Below are 18,009 nucleotides of genomic sequence, written 5' to 3'. Positions count from 1 at the left end.
ATTAGCGCTTTTGCAAAAGTACATTCCTATGGAAATAGAATGTCTAGATACCCAATGGCAAGCAATGCTTTTTAACTTTCATAATCTGCTGATCCGATGAATGTTTGAAAATCCACATTGACTGAAAATCTTCTGCTAGCCCAAGTAGTGAGAAGTAGCTCATGGGTTTGAATCCATCCATGTAACAAGTTTTACATCACTACAGACAGATTGTACAATATTGCATTCTAATAAAAAGTTAGGGAATTTTTTAGTACTTTTTTCCTTTTTTCGTTTTTAGTTTTCATTTATTTATTTTTTGTAAGAGACAGATGAAAATGTATGGAGGGAAGGAAAGGGAGGGATGAAGCCAAAGGATGGTGGAGCATCACAAAGAAAAAAGGGAGGGAGAATAAATAAATAAAAGAATGTCAGTCAGACAAAGAAAAAAAGAAAGAAAATAGGAGAGTGCAACACAAAATCTATTTTGCTACTATTATGCTCCCTTGGAACTGCCGGAAGAGAAATTAAGAAAGCTAGAGATGTAGAGTAACGACATGGGAAGGCTATTTGGGATCAGTCTTGAAGGAAACATCTAGCTGCAAGCATTGCAAAACCCATCCTGCTCTTGTTGATGACATACTTTCTAAAATTCTAAGTCGTTTAACTGAAGACATGGAAGGGTTTATCTTTTTGATAAATTTGTAAATGTCACACTTGGAGTGAAAGAAGAGAGGATCATGATAACATGATTACACTGTTGCTGACATATTTTGTGTTTCATGTAGCTCAATGGTGGGGTGGGAAATATGAGGCTGCACAGGAGAAAAGCCAGAAGTTCAAGGAAGGGAAATTTATCCTTGAGAGATTCCATATTCTTGGTCCTAATGGAAGCAACTACTCTATATAACTCTAGAAACTCAGATTGGTGGAAGCGATGCTGATGATGCTTGATTGATCAAACATTCAGGAAATTGCACTTAGTTAAAATGTATGTTCTTTGCTACCACGTTTTTCTTATTATCACATTTGGATTGATTTTTCTTAGCCGATGATGTAATCTAGGGTCCTATGTCTATTTGGCATAGTAGTCGAATCATATGCTTAGGTATGAAATCAAGTTTTCTTGGCATAGTCTTTTCTTTTTCTTTGTCTGACTGCCTTTTTTATTTATTTATTTATGTGGATTTTAGTTTTGAGGACATTTATGTCTATTTAAGTGAGTTTTTGGCTATTTTAGAAAGTTTTTATAAAAACTGACATTTATGAAAGTGGGGGGTAAATTTTGACTATTTTTGATCGATCAATTTTTCTTAGGAATTTCTTTTCAAATTTGAAAACTGAAACAAAAACACTAAAAAATCATGGCCACTTGCCATGGCAGAGTCTTTGAGACAAACCATGTGACTATGTCCGTTCATAGAACATTCTGAGGAGCCAAGGTGTTAGTACTCGTTATGAAATTGACCAATAACATTGCCAAAGTTCATCGGGACGTACTCGTGAAGGAAATGATATTTTCATGGAAATGAAAGAATCTGGAGTAGTTAATGAAAAAAATGTTGCAGAATAAAAGTGGCTCTAGTCTCAGGCCAGATGAATGATTGCAAGGAGGTCGTATGAGAGTTGGGAGGGACATGGGACGTGAGACCTTAAAAGATGATGGGCCTCTTCACCAATTGTCAATTAACTTTGGCTTGGACGACCGCATTCTAATATGGTATCAGAGGATGCTATCGTACTCCGTGAATTTTACTCGCCCTCCTAGTTGAATACAGAGCTGGAAGTGTAAAGAGGTAAGTTGTTCCTTTCCCTTTGCTGCGTTCTTATGCTCTGCATATGATTGTTAAGTGCATGGAATACTCTAACCTTATTTGTTCTTGCCCTTGTTTCAAGCAAAGGCATGGTATCACAAAATATTCTAAAATCATTTGAACCTCAGAAAACAGCTTATCCAAGATCTCACATTCTTTACTTCCCTAATTACCAAGCCCCCAGCAGATACTTTGCTTCAACAACTCCCAGTTTTCCAATTTCAGTTCTCTTATAAAGGGGCAAGCTTTTAAGGGCAATGGCTTAATTGGCAGTGGCTGTCAGTTTGTTCCAAGGTTTTTACCATTCAGTGAAGCCAGGTACACTATCTTTTTTTCTTTCTGAAAAGGATGTGCTGTAATTTCTTATATATTCCAAGGTTTTTCTCTATATTAATACCTTTGAACATCCTTATAGATAGTCTTTTTAGCATCCTTATAGTTGGTACAATTATTTGAAAACAGAATCAAGAAGAGAATGCTTTTAAGATCAGTTGATTTCATTAGGTCTGTTCTAATGGTTTCATATGCTGCAACTCTAAAATTTCTTGACAAGAATCTGGTGGAGTTTCACTAAAACAGAGATTAAAAACCAATACATAAATAGACAAACATGTTGCTAGTGAATAGTGATTGTATATAATATGGTAGAAATTCTTCAACCACAGATGCTATAGCTGTTGGTGGATATGTGTGGCTAACAGTAATCCAGGGTTAAATAAAATTAACTTGAAAGCACAATAAAACATTACTTAATTTGAAGTTACTAGTCCAATTAAGCTTCAATTATACTACTAGTTTCGGATTTCTTATTACCAGATCAATGATCCTCTTTTCATCCAATTTATGTTGACAAATATGTTTAGGAAGTAGGAACTCGCAGATGGGATTTCTTGCGCCAATTTGTGAAAGAATAATGTTCATATGGGCTCTGATTACTAGATGGTTCAGATATCAGAGAAACCTTGAAGTTAATATGAATACTCTGAAAAGAATGTTAGAAGAGCTAGATAGCCAAACTGAAGATATAGGTAAAAAATTAGAGGCTGAGCCTCCCCTTCCGATTAGAAGACACGAAGATGAAGTCTATGAGTGGTTAGAGAATGCGGAAAGGATCAAAATTAGAGTACAAACTATCGAACAACTTGGCGAAAGGAAATATCTCTCACGTGCACATCTTGCAAAGCTTGTTGATGAAAAAATTGGAGAAGTTAAGGAATTGCTTCAGAAAGGTAGTTTGTATAGTGAGATTTCGACGAAGAAGCAGTTCAAGTACGTGATCATTGGTGGTGGAGTTGCAGCTGGATATGCAGCAAGGGAGTTTGTTAAACAAGGGCTAAAACCAGGTGAGTTAGCAATCATATCAAAAGAAGCAGTGGCACCTTATGAACGGCCCACACTTAGTAAGGCCTATCTGTTTCCTGAGGGAGCTGCCAGACTTCCAGGCTTCCATGTCTGTGTTGGAAGTGGAGGAGAGAGGCTGCTTCCTGAGTGGTATGTGACGAAAGGTATTGAGTTAATTCTCAGCACAGAAATAGCTGAAGCAGATCTTGATATGAAGATCCTCACTAGTTCCACCGGAAGAACCTTCGAATTTCAAACTTTAATCATTGCAACTGGCTCCAGAGTTATAAGGTTGACAGATTTTGGTGTACAAGGAGCTGATGCCAAAAACATTTTCTACTTGAGAGAAATCAGTGATGCTGATGAACTTGTAGAAGCAATTGGAGCTAAGAAAAAGGGAAAGGTAGTGATTGTTGGAGGAGGATACATTGGTCTTGAAGTCGGAGCAGCTATGAGAATCAACCAATTTGACGTTACCATGGTTTATCCAGAGCCATGGTGCATGCCTCGGCTTTTCACTAAAGAGATAGCTACTTTCTATGAGGCTTACTTTGCTAACAAAGGAATTAAAATCATCAAGGGTACAGTTGCAGTTGCGTTCGATGCTGATACGAATGGAGAGGTAAAGGCAGTGAAACTCCAGGATGGCAGGGTGCTGCAAGCTGATATTGTAGTTGTTGGTGTTGGGGCAAAGCCTCTCACTGAGTTATTCAAAGGGCAAGTTGATGAAGAGAAAGGTGGCATCAGAACTGATGGAATGCTTGAAACAAATGTCCCGGATGTATATGCTGTAGGCGATGTGGCTACTTTCCCTCTGAAATTGTACAATGACATGAGAAGAATTGAGCATGTTGACCATGCTAGGAAATCAGCTGAGCAAGCTGTGAAAGCTATCAGGGCAAGTGAAGAAGGGAAATCCATTGAAGTGTATGACTACCTTCCGTACTTCTATTCGCGTGCCTTTGATCTTTCGTGGAAGTTTTACGGAGACAATGTTGGTGATCCATTGATGTTTGGAGACAAAAACCCAGCATCCGGAAAACCGAAGTTTGGAACAGCATGGATCAAGAATGGGAAGATTGTGGGAGTGTTTTTAGAGGGAGGGACAGATGAAGAAAACAAGGCTATTGCCATAATGGCAAGGGTCCAGCCTCCAGCTGAGTATTTGGATCAACTGAAAAAGGAGGGTTATTTCATTGCTTGACTGGAACTCTAGATACCATGTATAAAATTGAATTGATGGCTTCGAATTCAATGAGTTGGTTTTGTTCCTGCACTTAAACAGATTGCTATGTGTGCCCTGGATTTTAATTCTGTTTCTTCACATTTTATTCTCTGTTATTGAATTGATTGGAAAACAAAAAGATGCTTTCATTGCTCTTTCTTTCTCTTTCACTTAAGGTATACTTAAAAATTTGTACACCTCTAACTTGCATTATCATGAAAACCATTGAACAAATATCATATAATTTGTTCACTCATCCTATTTAAATAATTTCCTCAGTTTGAAAGCACAAAAATAAAAGGGTTTAAAGTTACCCCTACACTCAAGGTCCTGTGTTCGAATACCTCCTCGGCTTATGTAAAAATAAAAAAAAAGGGACAATTCTGACTTGAGTCTATTACTTTGTTTATCTTAAGAGAATCTTTTATAGGTAATTGGAACGTTAAAAATATTTATTTTTTTCCAGAAAAAAAATTACACGAGAAAAGAAGCAATCTTGTTTCAGATAATTAAACGAGAAAAGCACCGACTTAACGTTGTGAGTCTTCTTCCTAGACCATTATCTTCAGTTGACGAATACAAAGCATCTTTTGAGTTCCATTAAACCGAAACGCTAGCGATATTCACAGACGCGTATCGGGTACCAGAACGACACGTCGCTGCCGAAATGGCTGAAATTAGAATTGAGAGAGCCTCTGATAAGCTGAAAGAGCACAAACCAAACCCCAACCGCCGAGAAAACATTGGCGGGCTTCTGGGTCACATCGCCAAATTTGCTATTGACTCCACCATCAACTTCTCTCTCAAAGCCCTCCCTGGTTAGTTTCTTATCTTTCACTATGTGAAGTGTTAGATGATTTTTGGGTTTTTATTGTTTGATTGAAATTGGTAATCTGGGATCATTTTGTTAGTTATGGATAGGATTTTTGGTTCGTCATCTTGCTCAGAAGTAGTGAGATTTCTGCAAGAACACATGATTCTTGTCGAACCCTGTTCATGTTGCATTCTGGAATCGTTTAATTCTCTCTATCTCTCTCTCTCTCTCTATGCCCATGTTCTTAAATTTCCAGTGCACTTTCTGTGAAATGCTCAAATTTTGTACCTTTATCAATTTGTAAGTGAAGGGCTCACTGGAAATGCCTATGACGCTGTGGAAAATACGAAGAGGATTGGATTTTTGTTTTAGTATTATTTTTCAGGCCTTAAAGGCGAAGCTTTCCCGGGAGTGTTGTGTGCTGTTATTTGAGCTATGGAAACTATCTGAGAGAAAAATGAGTTTCTGTAGATATAAAATATGGGAAGCTTTGAATGGTTGTGTCTTTGAACTGATTACTGGAAGACTTGTTGAAGCAGCAAACAAGGTACTAAATAGATCCTTCAAAATTTGTCAGAAAATTCAAGCTATGAAGACATAGGTAGAGAATGTCAAGTGGCCCGCTAATGTTTGTTGAGGTAAACTTTGGCGCCACTAGTAAATACTTAGAAATAATGAGAAGGTGAATTGCGGAAAGTTGATGGATATCGAATGCAGAATTGATGGGGGCTTTGGCAAGCCAAGAAAGCTCACTGGTCGTGGAGGTAAAGCTTAAAGATGAATCTGGCTTTGCCTGGGTTATAAGTTCACTCCATTTTCAAAATGGTACCTAAGCAGCACATAGATTAGTCAGTGAAGTTATTGGTGTTGCTGCTAAGGAACAAGAGTTTAGGACGCAATTCCCACCTTTTTTTGGTCAATAGCAGAGCTGCCAATATTTTATTTTTTCGAAGTTTGTTAAATTTATTTTATTTTGGGCTCAATTCCTATATAATAAAAGGGATGACGATGGGGTTTTAGAATTTTGTTCCAGATATGCATTTGTCTCTGGATATTTTCTCTCTTTCAGGTGCAAAATTCTTCATCTCCAGGGTATTGTTTAATTTGTCACGAATTCCGACATTGTCATTGTCCTTTTGATGCTTTAACAGAATTTCTTTTGAAATCCTCAATCCTATAGAGATGATGGCTTATAGTATTTTCTCAGTGATAGTCATCATTTTGGCATCCCATTCACACAAACTATATCCTATGTCTTTGCAGCATAATAGCCTCTTTTTCCACAATTCTCAAAGCTATTTTTAAATAGCATTACATTGTTAAGAACCTGGGTTTTGTTTAAACTCACTAATTGGACAGGCTGCACCTGGACCTCAACTTGTGATGCATTAAGCATCCCATCTCATGCCTGAAAGGTTGCATTTGCTATCATTTCTGCTTTTTTTTATTTGTTTATTATTATTATTATTATTATTATTATTATATATAATTATTTTTTTTATAAAAACATTTGAGCCAGTGTATATAGAATAATGATGACCTCAAATATACTCTTGAATTTATCGGACATCTTTTTGGTCAGAACTATATTTCTTTATCTCGTCCTTAAATAACAGAGTTGATTCGTTGTATTTAGCTACTTCCATACTTTTCACTTTGGTAAACTATAGATGCATCAGCCACCGTTTCTCTTTCCCCATATTTTTTTGAACTTTTTTTTTCCTCCACCATTTTGACTACTGCAGGTAGGAAGCAAGTGTATCAGATTGTGCAGGAGGGATTAAAGGATCAACCCCCTTCAGTTTTGCCTAATGACAACAAGAAACCAGAAGATCTTAAGTTGGCAATGGAGGACATGCATGCAAAAATGGAGAATATGCAGGAAGACACGAACATTGTAAAGCAACAACATAACATATCAGCAGAACATGTCATGGGATCAGCGGATCCAAAGAAGATGCCAGACGGAAGAGGCATTCAGGGGTCGGATCTTCTGCAGAACAATAAGAAGAAGATCTTCATTCGATCGCGTCTATAAATTAGAAAATGAGGCTGGTGTAGATGACCATAACAGCAAGTCAAAAAATAAACGACTGTAATCCCAGTAAAAAGAAAAACCAAATGTAATGGCATATGGTATTGGGGGTATAAATAATGTGTAATGTGTCAAAATTTACTATTTCATATAGAGTTGATATTTGATATGTATTATATGTATGTATTATGAACTTCACAAAAAGAGGAGAGATCATAACTCATGAGAGGATCATGTAAGAATTCTATATGGCCTTTAGGTGAGGCCATATCTCTTAACCATTGGATTAAATTGGTTGATCTAATCCAATTATTAAGAGATAAGACTTCACATAAGGCTCTAACTATAAATGACTCGAGGATCATGTTTCCACCCAAGTGGGCTGTTATTTTCAGTTCGGTATTGCCAGTCCCGCAGCCCAGCAATTTTTTTTTTTTTTTTCGGCCTTTTGGCTCTCATTATATCCAAGGAAAAAAAAAACAAGGGCATTTCTGGAAATTAGAAAACCATTTTCCGTTTGTGCATGTTTTTCTCCTCGTGTAGCTTCTCGGTGTTTCCACATAGTCTCTCTCACTCTGTCTCAGACTCGCTCTGTCACTCAGAACCGAACAATGGCGGTATGGACAGCGGCGGCTCGGCAAGCCGCGAATATGGCTCGGCTCTCTTCTCCCAAGTCAGCTTGTACAGCTCAAGGGGCTTCTTTTGTCCATCGGCGCGGTCTTGCCGGCGGTGGTGGTAATTCACTCACCCTTTAACGTTTTTCATTTAATCAATAGCTCCTCGTTTAATCTTTTTCCTTTATTTGTTCTGTTTGGTTTATCAGAAAGTGTGAGAAAATACTTATGAATTTCACTTATATCAACATGGGTGTAACACCTCTGGGATAGTGGTAGTGGCGGAGCTGGGTTTTTTCTGTTTAATGAACTTTTCTTTTGTTTTTCTTTCACCTACTTAACCAGAAGTCAAATGGGTTGTGGTCGATTTATATCTATATTTATTTTATTTTGTTCGTTTCTTGCTGTTTTACTTGCTTTGACTGTGTTGCAGATCATCATGGACCTCCAAAGGTGAACTTTTGGGAGGACCCAATGCACCCATTTAAATGGAAGCAAGAACATGTGAGTTTTATTATAATTTGTTTTCGAAGACGTCTTTATAATGGTGTTGTTAGATAACTGCTGAGATTATTTTGATCGTCTTTTAACAATGCTAGAGAAATTTCCTGTTTTTACATGAAGACAAGTTCCATATATGTCAAAGTTTATAGTGAATGGATACTTGGGCTATGTTTGTGGTAATAGGTTTTTTCTTGTCAAATAAAAAAGTTGTACCTCTAAGGTGAAATCGAAATCTGCAATTGACAGCTTTCAGTCTCATTGTGATGTTGAGGAACGTAGTAGCCGTGTTATGTTGTGGTGTGTGTGAGTGAGAGAAGTAGATGTGTTTGAGGACGTCTTTAATTGTCTGTTGAACTAAAGAGACAAAATGATTGTGTTGAGTGAAATCCTCATGCCAAAATACTTTTGGATTGCCTGCAATAGTGCTGCATGAGATATTCATATGGCTTTAGTGATTTAGAGTAAAGACTCTTATATCTCATGTGTTGCTTCACTTGGTACAGTTTGTGATTGTCTCTTTAGCTGGATGGGGACACTCCTATATGGGGGTTATAAGTTCTTTACCAAAGACAAAAAGGACCAGAAGGACGAGGTACTTTGTTAAAGCTTTTGATTATGAGCTTTGTCTATTTTCATTCGTCTCATGAAGCTAAATATGTTAAAGTACCTTCTCATACTCTGTTACATGACTCTATCTAATTTTTAGTGTGACATGATTAGACACAAATATCTCCTACATTTTTTACTATAAAAGAATAATTCAGTAGTGTTGGGGATGTATATATGGATTTCAGAGTGAAATTTTTCTGTGTTCCTTCTATTATCCATGTGTTTTCTGAACCATCAGCTCTTAACTCTTGCATTATAGTCTTCGATCAGATCTATCCGGAGCTGAGAACTTGGCCTCATAAAATGATTTGAGTTGTAAGAGTGGGCTGATTGTTTATGCATGCGATGGCTTGAGGTAGTTTTCACCTGCTAGAGGTGTTTATGAATGATGATGCTTACATTTCCCATCTTCATGAACCTGAAGCATTCGAGTATTTGCCATTCTTGCTGGATGACCTACACATATTTCCAAACTTATGAAATCAATCTCCATTAGCTGAGCACTCTGTTGTCTTTGGTTGCAGAAAGTTGGAGAACCATCACACTAGCTTTTTGAGCTCCTGAATATATGTACAAATAAATAAATCGGTGTCCCGTCTTCAGAATATCTACAATGAGCATGATCTTCCATGATACAAGACACCACAGTTTTTAGGCAGTTCCAGTTTGTACATGACTCTTGTTTAACATGACTGGATTTATACATGGTGCCTTTTCTTTTTATGATCATTTTATCTAATGGTCATCGTTGTTTTAGCACTCGTCCATTCTAGCAAACCCTTTTCTTTTTACTATTAAACTAGTGGACCTGGAACATTCGTGGTTGATTTTAGAAACTCATCATTGCCAAGAAACCTGGATAGGTGGGAAGGTAGTTTAAAAGAAATCTGTTGCCTCAAGGTCAAGGCAAAAAGTAATTTGAGAACAACTTTGCAAATGGCTTTACTCAAAGCACCATATAAACAGTATCTACAAATAAATTGGCCAAAATTTATCTCTCAGCCTTGGCAGCAAGTTTAGTCATGTGACCTAGAAAAACCTTACAACTCAACCCAAATTGCAAATGAACACTTTGCATCCATAAATAATATACAAAGTATGAAGCAAAGTCTTCATTGTCAAAAACATAATCTACACTTAGGATGCCACTTTGGTAACCATTTCCCTTTCTCGCATGTTCAGTCTTGCTCTTTCAGCATGTCACCAGTTTAACATCGGATTACCCCTTTAAGACGACGCTGATTACAATGTTATTTCCAGATTTTCTAGGAAACTATTCTATGCTCTATTCTATATTACTATTTTCAATAATCTACGAGTAATATTAGATCATATTTCAAGCATAATAGTTCTCCAACATTTTCATCAACAGTGAGTCTCCCAAGCAGCCTCTCAGTCCGCATCTTTTACTTCTGCTTCAATATCAACAACTGCTTTAGAAGACTCCTTCCCTGAAACCAGTCTCAAGCTCAGAAAACAAATCGATAAATATTGGTATTATGACCATGAAGAGAAAATGGCAACATGGCAACATGGCAACATGGCAAGAGGCTTTTCAGGGATAACCTCTTGTGGAACGGGTGTAGTCGTTGAATGCCTGTCCAAATGTTGTAGACTGATTGGAGTATTTCACAGAGTCCATTACAAACTTGTTGTCCACCACTGAAATTAACAAAAAATTAGTCTTAAAACATGAGGGACCGTGGACACTACTTTTCCATCAGATACTACAACTTATTCATAATTTAGAAATACACGTTTCAGTCTACTAACAGGAGAAAGCTGCTTGAGGAATTTTTGGAACTCATAAAAATATGAAATCCAAAATTTAACAGATACACAGACAATATGGGTTCACCAACATCTCATGTAATATAATTAGAAGTGATAAAGCAAGTATAAAGGTCTGCAGACTGGTAAGAGGAAAAAAAAGCAGCAAGTAGAATATGGAACTCAAAAAAGCAAGAAACAAAAATATTAGAATACCTGAGAAAGGTTGGGTGCAGAAGGGGCACTGCTGCAAATCATCATTTAAAGCAGATCTGCAAGAGGTTACATCCTCACCCAAGTTATGCAAATTATCATAGATGACAATCCTTAATGAAACTAGAGAAGAAGAACCAATACAGGTCCCCATAAGTTAGCTTGAACTACAACAGAATTCAACTGGTCTTACTTGAAAATCTGAAAATCGTTTCCGCAGTTTGGGCACTGCAAGTACATAAAGAAAAAAATTCATTAAAGGCAGAAGACATCAGAGTAAGAAATATATAAACCTTCACAATTGAAAATGACCCTCAGGATGTTACTCCGAAATTACTTGATTACAAGATGTGGATGAAGCGTTTGTGAATTGTTACATGAAAGAGTATCACTTGCGTACTCAACCTTTTTTCAAACATCCTATACATGTCATGCATTTATCTGATACATCTCACATGGGAGAGAATGAACTCATTATAACACACTAGATTTCTACATGCCTATCCATGGAAACTATCCAACACCAATCCAGATGATCTGTTTATATAGCACCTATGATACAGTTTTTTGAAATCAAGAGCTTGCGACCAATGCAAACATTACTTAATTGTCAACTCCAAATAAAAGAAAATCATAGTGTGTTTTGGTACACCATCCACTAGCAGATCAGTAGATTGATAATTGAACTGTCCACACATGCCAAAACATCATGTAAGACCTAATCTATTGTTAGCAAATAATTAAAGCTGACATAAATAATTAAAAAGGTTTTACTAGTCCTTGTAGGTGTCAAACTGGTAGCAACATCTTCAGTTGTGTTTCACTATGCAACAACAGATGTTTGATACCACAGTTGAAGAAAACTATGAGATTTAAGAAGTGAGTAAGAGAAAATAAAAAAAATTTAGTAGCCTTACACTGTCTTGAACCATATCCTGCCTTGCCCACCACAGAAAAGCACCCACACCAACAATTGGTACAAGCACTGCAAGGAGCTGGACGTGAAAAGGCATCAATTTCATTAGAGATATAATCCTACATGCTGATGTCAGAGTCAACAAAGCTACCAGTTTTCTTCAGAAATGTAAAGGAACTAAGATTTGTGAGAAGAACCCCAAATCAGTTGCTAAATGAGAGAGAGTACCCAAATGGAAACAATTGCATCCAAAATCCAACCAAGCTGCCCAGTAAATGAAAGATAAGTCAATCCAATAGCCAAGGCTAAATTACCCAGAACTCTAGCAGTGGCTCCATCATCTTTCCCACCACCACCTCCATCACCATTAAACCCAAACCCCTGATTGAACCTCACCACAACCTCTCTTTTCTTCTTCTTCTTCCATCCCTCATCTCTCCCCAACATCTCATCTTTAACACTACCCCCTCCCAAGGAAGACCACCTCTCCCAATAAGCCCTCGCCTTGAACCTGTTCTGCTTCAAACAACCAATCTTTGTCCTCGACAGAGAGTAATATTTGATGGGTTTCTTGTATATGTCATTATGCAAACTGCTCAGCCTGAAAGCTAAGGAATTGATGGAGATATGAACAACGGTTGTCATGGAAAAGATGGAAGTTTAAGCAGAAACGACCCAATATCTAAAACACTGGTTTTGCACTGTTCATAGGGGATTTCATGGTGGGCTTGGCTTAATAAGATGGGAAGTGTATTAGCTGCTTTCCCCAGCTTCGGCTTTTCTACTTTCTGTGATGTCGCTTAGTTTTTCTGTTCTCGGCATTACTTACAGTATTTTATTGCAGATAAGAGCATCTCCACCCACAAGTGCAAGAAGCGCCACTATTCACGTGAATAGTGTCACTTTGCATTAATGGTTCCACCAACAAGGGCAAAGTCTAGGCAAGTCTAAGGCAATTACTATTAATTGTACTTTATTTTCTATTTTTATAGTTTAAACCATTAATTTTAATAATCTTTTGTAATTAAATTTTCGGATAAGATTTTCACCCTCTAAAATTGTGCCACGTCTGATGTAGAACAAATGTCAGATTTTATCGCTTGAGCTAGAAAAAGGACGTAGTGGGAATTTGCAGATTTGTCGTCCGAGCTCCGATTAGGACGCAAAATACCATTTCGAAAGGAACGACGCCACGAGTCAAACTCACAGATTTTTGTGACGTATGATGGATTTTGGCATTTTGAGGTCGTTTGGCCTTCCAAAACGGCATTTAAAGTTTCGTAGTTAATTTTCAGTATTTTAGATTTTAATAAAAATTATTCAAAGAAAATTCCTTTTAAAATTGTGCCACGTGTCAAATGTTAGATAACATTTTCAGATATTTTTAAAAAATTTTAATCTCAGATTTTAGATAAGATTTTCACTCTTTACAATTGTGCCACGTGTCAAATGTCAGATAACATTTTCAGATATTTTAAAAAAAATTTAATCTCAGATTTCATATTAGATTTTCACCCTCTACAATTGTGCCACGTGTCAAATGTCAGATAACATTTTCAGATATTTTTAAAAAAATTTAATCTCAGATTTTTATAATATTTTCATCTTCTCAAATTGTGCCACGTGTCATCTCTATCTTCTAAATCCGTCTATAAACTAGACCTGATTTTCAAACCTCTCACACCATCTCTTATCTATTCCTTCATTTCTCAGATTGTAGAAAACACATTCTACTCTCAATGTCAAACTTGTTGAGGGTGTTGGAGAGGCAACAGAAACAAAGGGAAGAAACAAGGCGTAGACGTGCTCAAGAAGATCGGGAAGCCGATGAAGAAGAGGAACTACTGCTTGCGCAGCGGTGTGTATGATGGATCAATCAAGGCAAAACCGTCGTCCTCGTGCCCCGAATGTGGACAGACATAGGGAGTCTCGGGGTAAGAATCTCATGGAGGATTATTTTATCCCAAATCCGTTATATCCTGCTTCTAAGTTTCGAGAAAGATATAGAATGCAACCACATTTGTTCCAAAAAATCATGCATGAGTAAAGAGTAAAAAATGTGAGTAAAGAGTAAAAAATATGGGATGGAGAAGAAATTGTATGAAGATTTTAGTGTGGAAAGTAAATAAAATGGTTAGGTATTTATAGAGAAAAAATACAGAATTTTTGGATATTTTTTAAAAAAAATTTCAGATTTTTTTCGATTTTTTGCAATTTTTAGCCAAAAACGAGGACCGTCGATTGGAAAAAATCCATCGGAGAGTCCCGTCGCGCCACGTGGCACCCGCCATTGAGTTGTCGATGGTGGCGTCGGCGGCGTTGCGAACTCAAATTTTTTACCGTTGGCGGCGTGTAATTCACGCACCAACAAAAATTTGACTTACCGTCTTGGCGTCACGGCCACGCCAGCGATGACGTCGACCAACTCGAACCGGCAAGACTTGCCCTTGGGCTTCCTCGGGCTCGTGGGACCCGCCACCAAATCACGGGCCTGAGTCGCTCGGGCTGCGTCAGGCAGCCTTTCCCGCCTCCTCCTGCGCTGGAGATGCTCTAAGATGCGTGGCCCAACAATCATGTTGTTTCTTACCAGATACGTGACCCATGTGGCCAAGATTAGTGTAATTTAAAATTTGAGGGGGCAGAAAATAAAATAATATTGACATGATTGTATGAGGTTAATCACATCTTTATGTTTCTTTTCTTTTGGTCCCCAAAATAAGGTCCAAGAAAGAAAGGGTGACAATTTAGTAAGTAAAAAAAAGTGACAGTTTGTGTTAGACTGGATGTTCATGTTGTCATTCTGTGGTGAATAATATTCAAAATTGACACGCTTAAGTAATCGTGTCAAATGACTCAATAAAACAAAATGCCACGTATCTGTAAGGTGTGTGTATATGAGCTTTTTTCAATTCAAGACAATTAAGTAAACATGTCATAAATACTCTTAGGATTTAGATCATCCCCAAATAAAAGGAGGAGAGGGAGTGGTCGATTTGTGAACATGGTCAACATAAAACCCTAAACTACCAGGTAGTAACTAGTGTGAACAGGCATTTTTGGGTACAATGACAGACAAAAAGGTTTCCTCACAAATTAACCCATTTACATGAGGTCATAGAAAACACTAACCAAAGGTTTGCTTTGAAGTATTTTGTAAGGGAAAACGCTAGATCATTATTCATTATCATATAAATAAATTACAAGAAGCACCATATCTGTATCTCTTCAGTATGATGGCTATATTTGCCAATGTCCTCGTAAAACAGCTAGAACAATTGAACACATATCATTACATAACATTCTGAACCACACTCATGGCCCCCAAATCATTCTTTCTTATTTTCCCTTGGCTTACTTGGTATACCATCGTCTCTATATGGTTCAACACTGTACGCGTTCTTCTGAAAAACTGAAAATAAAACCATCTCCACACACACCAATATGTTTTGAAGAGCTTCCTCAATATGCTCCACGTCCAGCCAGATATGATGAGATCGAATTATTTTCAATGCTGCGAGCACGTCAAGAACAACTCCCTGCAAAATCAATTGAACTGCTTTCTCAAAACGCACAACAAATTTCATTTTATAAAACAAGAAATAAGGATTAACCCTGCTCCAAACCGAACCAAATACAAATCTACTAATTGGAAATGTTCAAGAAAATACATTTTACAGAAGTTTTTTGCAAACCAATATGGAAATCTCAGTTTTGATATTTGAGCAAAAAAATGATTTCTTGTGTGCATTTTAAAGTAAGGCTACCGGACAGACATGGTTCTCAAAATTCAACACAGAAACAAAGGTATTTGATATGGTTTTGGATATCTTGAAATAGCATGAAACACAGTTTGAGACATGGACACTGGTGTTAGAACCAGCATGACCTGCCCAACAATCAAGATGGACAAGAAAGTATACAGTGTCCTTAACTCATAACAATCTATATCTTGGAAGCATTAAAAATCGTTTTCCATTGGGTCTGATACCACAAGCGCTATAACATCACGAATATGCTATATCTTGCAACTGTATGACATGAAACAGATCTAGAAGGAAGAATGCAATATGCATATTGCACATTTTGACTACTGCTCAAGGAGCTCTACCAAAGGTCCATCCTGCTCGTGATTTAGAATCAGCAAGACCAATACCTACACCACTATCCAGTGGTACGTCTAAAAGCTATGGAAGTTTACATTCCCTAGTCAGAGTTTATAATATTTACAAAATCCTTTATCCACAATGGCAATCTCTAACAGTCCACATTTGACAGAACTATGAACTTGTCGGTTTCTGGCTCAACATGAAAGGGGAGATGGAATGATAATTACCTGCCAGAAGCAGAAGAAAACAATCCCTTTGATGCATAAGAACTTGGCAAGAGGTTTGTGCGGTGCCAGCTCTTTAGCAAACACATGGTAGAAAACAATAAGAGAATACAGAGCCAGTGTCACTGAAATATTCAGAATTATTGTGAATGTCCAGCTAACCCAACTGGGATATACTCCAAGGAGTTGAAGAGTTATCATCAAGATGGAGCACACGGGGCGAATCACAACAAATTGCCATGTCCAGTACTTGAGAAGCTTCAATGTATGATGGTTCAAATGAACAGTACGAGGCTGCATTTTTTATAGATACAAGTCAATATACCTCAACATGTCATGGCTAACAAAAGTAGCTATTTCCAATAAATCCAACGAAAATTAGTTACAACATACATTTTCACACTCTACTGAGAAGGTGAAAAGACTAAGAATTCAGATAGCTAGAAGGTCCTTGTCATTGCAAGGAAAGGAATCTTTCTATTGTTCCCATCCCAAAGAGAAAATGAAATTTCTTGTCAATAAATATGTGTTCTTTAAGCATAAAATTGACGTGATATCAGGAAACAAACACATTTTTCAGTCGTTAACTTAATTAACACAACAAGAATCGGAGATGAAAATTCATTTACCAGAAAAAGAGTCATGGGAAATGAATGGTGAATCTCCCGTCCTTTGATTTCATCTGGCACTATGTTTTTACTTATAGATATGTTCAAGTAGTTGTACAGCAAACCCAAAAACTTAGCTATCACCTGCACATAATGAATTTACAAACTCAAGCACTAACAAATTAAGGACTAATGGCAACAGAATATACATGAAAAGTTATATTGAAATCTTACCAAAGCCTCGTAGCACTCCTTGATCGAGTCCAAAAAAGTAAAGAAAACATTGCTTCCCTTTAAATCTAACAAGCCCACAAAAGAATCTAGAGCATATAAGGGCGCCATAAGTATAATGACTATGATGGCTTTTTGCTCCCTTGGCTTCTTCCAGTAGAAAAAATGTTCTGAGAGAAGCTGTACTGAGAAATGCATTGTAAGCATCACGCAGAAAGTGGAAGCCAGAAGAGTAATTTGTGCTGGATTTCCCATCTTTTCTTTTGTGTTTTTAACCACAGAGATGGTGATTCAAGAACTTGGAACTGTGTCAATAGTTTTAGTTAGGATTCAACTGAAGTAGCACTATACCCAATAGTCTCAGATTTATAAGAGTCGTATATCGATGAAAAATAAAAACACAAATCATGAATTTGTGACAACCCAGATGACAAAAACACACATTTATGAAGTAAAAGTTGCAAAATTCATATGAAATGTCAAAGATTTAGAAACACTATTCAAAAAGTCAAGCTGAAGTCAACTGTAAAGTAATGCTACAGGTAGAAGTCAAGTGAACCACTCATAAGCTAATAAGTTCAGAAAACGGACTATCTCTTGGTTTGCAGAGAGAAACGCTTGCTTCTGCGTTTTCTGCGATATTTCCTCAGCTTTATCGAGAGTAAAGGAAGCTCAGAAAAGATGGCTAGTTTTTAATATCTGGTATGAAAAAATATGTGACTGGTTGGTTTGGTTTGTTGCTCAGATGAGATTTATTTTACTCTAAGGATAGATAGTGAGGGATGGTAGCTGAAGCTCCCTGCCATGCTTTGAACTCCAATTTATTGCAGAAAACTGGCGGAACAGGAGATAGCATCTCTGTAAAATGTTATATAAATATTTATATCATGTCTAATGTCCACAGCGGGGATAGCTCAGTTGGGAGAGCGTCAGACTGAAGATCTGAAGGTCGCGTGTTCGATCCACGCTCACCGCATTTTAGTGTTTTTCCCTTTTTTTTAAACAA

General features: G+C 37.3%; 3 protein-coding genes, 1 non-coding gene and 3 pseudogenes across 7 annotated transcripts; 5 read left to right on the top strand and 2 right to left on the bottom strand.

The window, feature by feature from the left end:
• Nucleotides 1-380: 380 nt before the first annotated feature.
• On the top strand, nucleotides 381-1,969 carry LOC148918815 (protein yippee-like At3g08990 pseudogene; annotated as a pseudogene).
• Nucleotides 1,970-2,059: 90 nt separating this feature from the next.
• Nucleotides 2,060-4,514, top strand: LOC103326343 (monodehydroascorbate reductase, seedling isozyme pseudogene; annotated as a pseudogene). The gene is made up of 2 exons (XR_016125556.1): nucleotides 2,060-2,111; nucleotides 2,657-4,514. The product of XR_016125556.1 is annotated as a monodehydroascorbate reductase, seedling isozyme pseudogene (transcript).
• Nucleotides 4,515-4,894: 380 nt separating this feature from the next.
• Nucleotides 4,895-7,384, top strand: LOC103326264 (uncharacterized). Its single transcript, XM_008228472.3, has 2 exons — nucleotides 4,895-5,177; nucleotides 6,919-7,384. Exons 1-2 carry the CDS (start codon nucleotides 5,027-5,029, stop codon nucleotides 7,209-7,211), a joined length of 444 nt encoding a protein of 147 aa, XP_008226694.1. The 5' UTR covers nucleotides 4,895-5,026; the 3' UTR covers nucleotides 7,212-7,384.
• A 148-nt stretch (nucleotides 7,385-7,532) lies between these two features.
• Nucleotides 7,533-9,694, top strand: LOC103326262 (uncharacterized; annotated as a pseudogene). The gene is made up of 5 exons (XR_016125557.1): nucleotides 7,533-7,943; nucleotides 8,256-8,326; nucleotides 8,830-8,918; nucleotides 9,206-9,290; nucleotides 9,460-9,694. The product of XR_016125557.1 is annotated as an uncharacterized LOC103326262 (transcript).
• A 158-nt stretch (nucleotides 9,695-9,852) lies between these two features.
• Nucleotides 9,853-12,656, bottom strand: LOC103326261 (uncharacterized). The gene is made up of 6 exons (XM_008228470.3): nucleotides 12,063-12,656; nucleotides 11,836-11,913; nucleotides 11,112-11,146; nucleotides 10,922-10,977; nucleotides 10,502-10,597; nucleotides 9,853-10,386 (listed from the first exon to the last, which is right to left on the bottom strand). The coding sequence occupies exons 1-6, from the start codon at nucleotides 12,477-12,479 to the stop codon at nucleotides 10,328-10,330; spliced, it is 741 nt and encodes a 246-aa protein (XP_008226692.1). The 5' UTR covers nucleotides 12,480-12,656; the 3' UTR covers nucleotides 9,853-10,327.
• Nucleotides 12,657-14,983: 2,327 nt separating this feature from the next.
• LOC103326260 (uncharacterized) lies at nucleotides 14,984-17,819 on the bottom strand. 2 transcript variants are annotated; one of them, XM_008228469.2, is made up of 5 exons: nucleotides 17,595-17,819; nucleotides 17,007-17,308; nucleotides 16,794-16,916; nucleotides 16,168-16,458; nucleotides 14,984-15,370 (listed from the first exon to the last, which is right to left on the bottom strand). In XM_008228469.2, the coding sequence occupies exons 2-5, from the start codon at nucleotides 17,256-17,258 to the stop codon at nucleotides 15,161-15,163; spliced, it is 876 nt and encodes a 291-aa protein (XP_008226691.2). In that variant the 5' UTR covers nucleotides 17,259-17,308; nucleotides 17,595-17,819; the 3' UTR covers nucleotides 14,984-15,160. The 2 variants fall into 2 exon arrangements, with proteins under 2 accessions (XP_008226691.2, XP_016648426.2); XM_016792940.2 differs by having other exon boundaries at nucleotides 17,007-17,819.
• An 87-nt stretch (nucleotides 17,820-17,906) lies between these two features.
• On the top strand, nucleotides 17,907-17,979 carry TRNAF-GAA (transfer RNA phenylalanine (anticodon GAA)). The gene has a single exon. It is a non-coding gene; the product is annotated as a tRNA-Phe (tRNA).
• The last annotated feature ends 30 nt before the right edge of the window (nucleotides 17,980-18,009 follow it).

Source organism: Prunus mume, linkage group LG3, assembly GCF_029339155.1.
Source record: "Prunus mume cultivar Tortuosa linkage group LG3, ASM2933915v1, whole genome shotgun sequence".
Lineage (NCBI taxonomy): Eukaryota > Viridiplantae > Streptophyta > Magnoliopsida > Rosales > Rosaceae > Prunus > Prunus mume.
This window is presented reverse-complemented; position numbering and strand designations above follow the sequence as displayed.